Raw genomic sequence first — 6,000 nt, 5'->3', positions numbered from 1 at the left:
ATTCCTGTACACAGTGATGCTCCAGATGACTTCGGAACAGTTTTTGATAAGCCTAAAGGAATTCTTAATTCAGGAATTATGCAGAGTCCACACTTCAGAGAAAGCCAGAAGAGCACGGAAAAACTAGGAGCCTAAAATAAAGATATACTAGAACCATTTAAGAGTGAGAAGGTGTAAGTTCAGTTATTTAGAAGATCTCTTGCTCCTCTGTGAATAGATATTCAACACTTAGTTATTTTTGTTAAAATAAAAAAATCGAAAGCATAGCAAAAACTGTTACTGAATTATTCTTTGATCTGTAACATTAATTGTAAGATTTTTTTTCTCCTGTCTTTAGAACTTCATATTCCCAACCACTTCTGTCTTAAGTTTATAAAATACTAGTACAGTTCAACTTGTTCGGCAAGTTTGATGAAAATTTAGAAGCAGAAGATAGCCAAATGAGCATTCACTTTTCTAAATTACAAGCAAATTTGAATAACGCATGGCAGAACCAAGACCAAATCAGGAGTGAAAAAATACTAGTCATTTAGAGATATATATAATGGGACTACAGTTTAATTAAAATACTTGTCTTCCAAAAGGAATCACACTGGTTTTCAGTACATCCTGTGCCAAGTCACCGACCTATGGTGCTGTTGCCCTACCTGAAACTGAGCCATTAATGCCAGTGGATTATTTTGACTGTTGTCAAATGTCAAAACATCAAAGATTCCAACACAATTAACTCGTAACCTTCAGGAACAAGAAGAGAAGAGGAAGAAGTGTTAAATTCTGTTGGTTACTCAATTTATCCTCTAGCATTCATTGAATGCTTTGATCTGACAAAAGTCATCATACTCAGCAAATTTTTACTATGAAGCAGAAAATACTGATTTTAGTATTTGACAAAACGCAACAGACAGTCTTCAGTTTACAAATAAATCAACAAACTTCTAACTTGTCAGTAGTGGATCTGAACAGTAGTTCAAGGACAATGTATAAGTGTTCCCCAAATATGTTTAAAAAAACTGGGAAAAATGTGTAAGTTTTAGCATATTGTTTCATGCCAGTTAAAAGTAACAGAAATAAAGTCTAACTAGGAAGTTCTGTAATGGGTGCATGTTCAGCAGCTACCAATACAGATCACAGTAACACAGTGAGAATGAGCACCTTTATTACCTCGTTTTGCCCGTTACTAGAATCTTTGTTGGATCCATGACTCGGCATGCCAGTCCTGCTGTATGAATGGTTCGCAACGCAGAGCTGAGCTGCACAATATATGCCCATATCAAAGACTCTGGAAGCAATCCAGCATGCTGTCGTGGTAGTGGTCCATCATGCTGACCTAGAAGCAAAACACTGTAACCATCAATAGAAGGCTAATGTGCAAAACTCAAATTAGAACATTTTGGATTATACAATTAACTCACATATTCATTTCAGTGCACTGGTTAGAAATGGTTGAAACTGGGTGGTACATCAAAATATGCAGGTACTTCAGAAGTAAAAATGTTGAGCATGTACCACGGTAACTGCAACAGATACCGATTTGCCTCCTTTATTAAAGGAAGGCTTACAGATCAAACATTCTCTTAACAGATGAGACAAAAAGAATTAGAAAGCTATTTTCAAATTACATGGGCAAATCAGACTGAAAGATTTGATGGCTAAACATGACTGAGCACAACTTCATTATGTTCTGCTGTGATCCAACTCCCTGCCAAGTCATTACTACATGACCCTATTCAAAGGGCCATATGAAAGCAATACACCACCCCCCTTCTAAATGGATTTGCAGTCTTCCTTTCAAAAGTAAAACTAACTCTTTGCAACCACATGCCCAAATCCTACATTGCAAACAGTTTCTCAGTAATATTGAGCCAGAGATGAAAAAACAAAGATATAGATAACAAACATTATTTTTAGCAAGACGTATGTAATACAAAAGTTGCTACTGTCAGCATGGCCCAAAGCTGAAGTAGAAGAAAGTACATCCAGAGTAAGACAGTGCACCTCAATTTACAAAAACACAAGCATTTCATGAGGTGGCCTCAGAACGGGTTTTGCTAATTTTGAGACCAGTAATATCATAATTTTTCAGTAAAATCATGAAGCACCTGATTCGGTAGTAAACTGATTGCACTCCTCCAAACGTTTGTTTCTTGCTTTTTGGTTTTATTTTGGGTTTGGTTTTTGGTTTTGGTGTCTGCCCACACCCCCCACAGGAGCATATCCACATCTGTGCATTTGCCCAAAATTTATGTGTCTGTGTGGACATTTGCATCTGTACACAAAAATGTGAAAGTGAAAAAAAGAAATATTACTGAAAAATTTTTACTTAGAAAGTTTACTAGTTTTGGGGTGATGGGCTATGAATGTTCTCAGCTTTCATTTCTGAGCTTTTATTTGGTTTTAATTTTAGTTCATTTTTTAGGTTTTAGATGCTTTGATTTAGATTATAAAGATCAAAACACTGACTCCTTTAAATAGCAGTAAGCCTGGCACGTCTACTGAAGGCTGAATATAATGAGATACTCTTTGTTTTTTCTGGCCTCCCGATGAATCATTATGCAAATCGCTTCCCACAAACCAGCATAGCAGAAGTCTCACATAGCAAACTTTTTCCCCCTCATGATTCTCTCTCCTTCAGCATGACAAAAATTATGATATAAAACGATTGAGGAGATAAAACCTCCCTTATTAGCTGAAGCTCACTCTCTCTAGTTACTACTCGCTACAGAATGCGCTTTGTATTTGGTCAACAGCAACATGTGTGATCTATGTAACAGGAATGCATAAGGACACTGTAAGACAGTTACATCTGTGTGAAACAAACACATCAAGAACAGAAATGTTGCTAAGATATCCCAAAGAGAGAAAAAAAAATAACCCCCAAGTTTTGCCTTTCTGCATTCAACAACCAACAGCATTTGCCCCTTGATATCCAGATAAAGGCAATGTAACCAAGAGAATAGTCGTCATACACTGAAAAGCTGAAAGATCAGGGTTCAACATAGCCTCTCCTACTCTATCAGAAAATCTCAATGAAGCAACAACATCATTTTACTACTGGAAAGACTTGCTGGAGGCCACAGTTGAATCTAGGCTGCTACTTTCAGACTCGTTGGCTGCACCCCATGTTCCCATAAACTAAAAATACAGGCTAAAAAAAACACTGGACAAATCAGTTCTGAAATACCCTCTTACATATCTATCTGTTCAAAACAAACAAGATTAAATGCAATTCAGTTTGCTGCAATGGTGACTATGAAGTATGTCGCCTGAGGCCCATCGGGCCCGCCACAGATAGCACTTGAGTAAGGACCAAGGGACACGAGACCCAAAAGCTCACTCTTCAGGCAAAACACACAGTTGAAAACTTTCCAAACAGTGCTGAACACGGTGAAACATCACAAGAATGTAAGAAAATGTTACAAAAATTATCAGAACTACTTTACTCCAAAAAGCGGTTTAGAGTTTTCATGTTTGCTTTGAAAAAGGCCACAGGTTGAATCCACTGCCACAACATGCAAAATTTCAGATTATGTTCTTCCCACCTACAGCAGGGCAAACTCGCCTCCCTCACTACTTTCATCTCTGAAATGCAGAACACAGATACTAATGGAGACGATTTTAAAAATGTAGGAACTGCCATTCCAAAAGCACAGATTATCCATTATTTTATCTTGCCATGTTAAGATAAAAATAATCGTCAAGATTTTTATTTGTTAAGTTCTGTGGTATGATCTTCTCAATGGAACAAGCACTCTTTGCACTGACATGTATGTTTACATCTCTTTGTTAAAAAAAGCATTCAAATGAAATTCAGTTCTCCAGAGCAAGGATAAAGCTGGGATAGTCCCAGGGTGGGAAGAGAGCTGGGACCACCAGCAATAGCACTTTACATCATCAGGAAGGCTGTCAGAAAGCATGCTAACAAACTGCAGTTCTCATCAGACAGTTGCGAAAAAAATATCAGAAGATGAATGAAAGATTTAGCTGCTCACTAAATTGAACCTCTTAGGTTCTGACTGTAAATCAATCTTTTACATTGAGGGCTGTGAATTGTTCAGTGTTTGCATACTGAAAGTAAGGTAAATACAGTAGCCTTCCTTTCTCCCCCTTCTCCAGGGAAACCTGGGCTTCAGCTTTACATTTCCTCATTTTCAATATAGAGAAATTACTAGTACAGCAGCATATTTTGTAAAAAAACCTGAAAATATTAAAATCTTGAATTTACTTTGAAAAAGTTGCAGCTTTTGGCAAAGTTATTTTAGGATGATTATTAGTCATGTTTTGTCCTCAACATCACGTTGACTTTCAATATTCACATATTCTTTCTCCTCCTCATAGTCTAAGTACACAACTTCTTTTTCAATGAAAGAGGTATTTTATGAAAAAACATTCAGCAACTGGCGGTGCAAAAACCATGGAGTCAATTAAGTCCACTTGTGTGCATTACGTACTACTGTTACTGTGTCCAATGGAAAACAAGATCCAGGGAACTTGCTTATCTTCATTAGAAAGAATTTGTTTGCTGAAAAGCAGAATCTGTGTTGCTGAAAACTCCTACAAACAGGCATGCTCACCAGCATTTAATTACTCAGAGCATTTTTAATGAGCAGACCAAAGGACATATCAAAGGCATACTTATCTTTGCTAACCGCAAAAACTCAATAGGACAAAGAAAAAACCTTGCTGGAAGCAGTGTATAGTTATTGTTAATTTGCCAGGATTTTCCAGCGGAGTTTTAATGTATGTACATTTAGAATGTGGTTTACCATTTAATTATTGGACTGTTAAGAACAACATTTCAGTACTTTGTATTGACTTGCTAGTTTAAAGAGAACACCATTTCTGCAGAGATAAATGCACCATACATACTGAATGTACTATATTAACTATATTTAGTATAGTACTAAAGGTACTGTAATCTGAAATTGAGAAATACCAGAAAGGTAGAAGAAAACCACAGAACAACAGATTTAATGTTTAGATGCTTTTGAGTATATTGATGAAATATGAGGAATGAGAATTGAACAAAAAGAAGCTTTTCAAATAAATGTTCTGAGTAACAATTAGCTGAAAAATCAGACTCCTGATTTTTAAACTTGTGTAAATTTAGTACAATGACAGAACAGCATCGGATTATCACACTGTACCACCTGAAGAAAGAGGATATTTCACTGCGTAAAGAACACAAGCAGTAAGTTCTACAGGTTCAAAAGTAACAAAGACATTCATTTACAGTATAAAAATAAACATAAGCCCCTACTTTTCCTCCCACACCAAATCCCTTCCAAAGCAGTTCTGTAAGAGGGCCTGTAGACAACATGGCAAAAAGAAAAAACCCGGGACTGACCACACTGACACCAGTGACATGCAAGACAACTATGTAAACCATAATCCTCATCTTGTAACTGTCAAAATCTTGTGTTGCCAACTGGAGTGTTCAACATAAATAAGGTTGCATACCTGAAATCAAATTCTCTGAGTTCACTGATCAGGTTGACAGTGTTGTGCCTCCTAAAACCTTTAAAAGCAATTGCACTAATCTGGGTCTCATGCTGCAGAGTACCCAACTTCCATCCATTCCCCTGCTTCTCTTGGGAGTCTCCTCTAGGCAGGCAGACGGCCAAGAAACTCTGTGAGGGGATGGAGAAAGGATCCATGAAGGCAGGCAATTCTGAGAAATCAAGTTATAGGTATGCAATCTTATTTTTCTTTCTTGAATTGCTCCTTTTACTGAGGACCAGACTACGAAAGCAGCAGTTACCAAAAAAGAAAGGCCAAAGCAAGATGTGCAGAAAGATTTGGCAAAATTTGGCAATTCAGGTGACTTTTTTCTAATTTATCTGATAAAAAGACTGGAAGAACAGGTAATGACAAGTGCCACAGAAGGAAAGAGTTATCTTCCTTTTGTATCTCAGTTCATTTTAATTAAGTAACAATTTGGTTTAGCTGAATAGAAACTGATGTCTTATTTCCAATTTCAAAGACCATCTCTGCCTACAGAAG

General features: G+C 37.0%; 1 protein-coding gene across 2 annotated transcripts in view; it reads right to left on the bottom strand.

Annotated features, from left to right (window-relative positions):
- Positions 1 to 6,000, bottom strand: part of PAN3 (PAN3 poly(A) specific ribonuclease subunit) — a 57,869-nt gene that overhangs the window by 16,199 nt on the left and 35,670 nt on the right. For both annotated transcript variants that reach the window (XM_010140060.1, XM_010140059.1), the window contains 2 exons: positions 1,162 to 1,327; positions 648 to 735 (listed from right to left, as the gene is read on the bottom strand). In XM_010140060.1, coding sequence (XP_010138362.1) covers positions 648 to 735; positions 1,162 to 1,327 — 254 coding nt within the window. The remainder of the gene's footprint in view (positions 1 to 647; positions 736 to 1,161; positions 1,328 to 6,000) is intronic.

The sequence above is a fragment of the Buceros rhinoceros genome, unplaced genomic scaffold (assembly GCF_000710305.1).
Source record: "Buceros rhinoceros silvestris isolate BGI_N320 unplaced genomic scaffold, ASM71030v1 scaffold237, whole genome shotgun sequence".
Taxonomy (NCBI): Eukaryota; Metazoa; Chordata; class Aves; order Bucerotiformes; family Bucerotidae; genus Buceros; species Buceros rhinoceros.
Note: the sequence above shows the minus strand (reverse complement) of the source record. Positions and strands in the feature narration are given on the sequence as shown.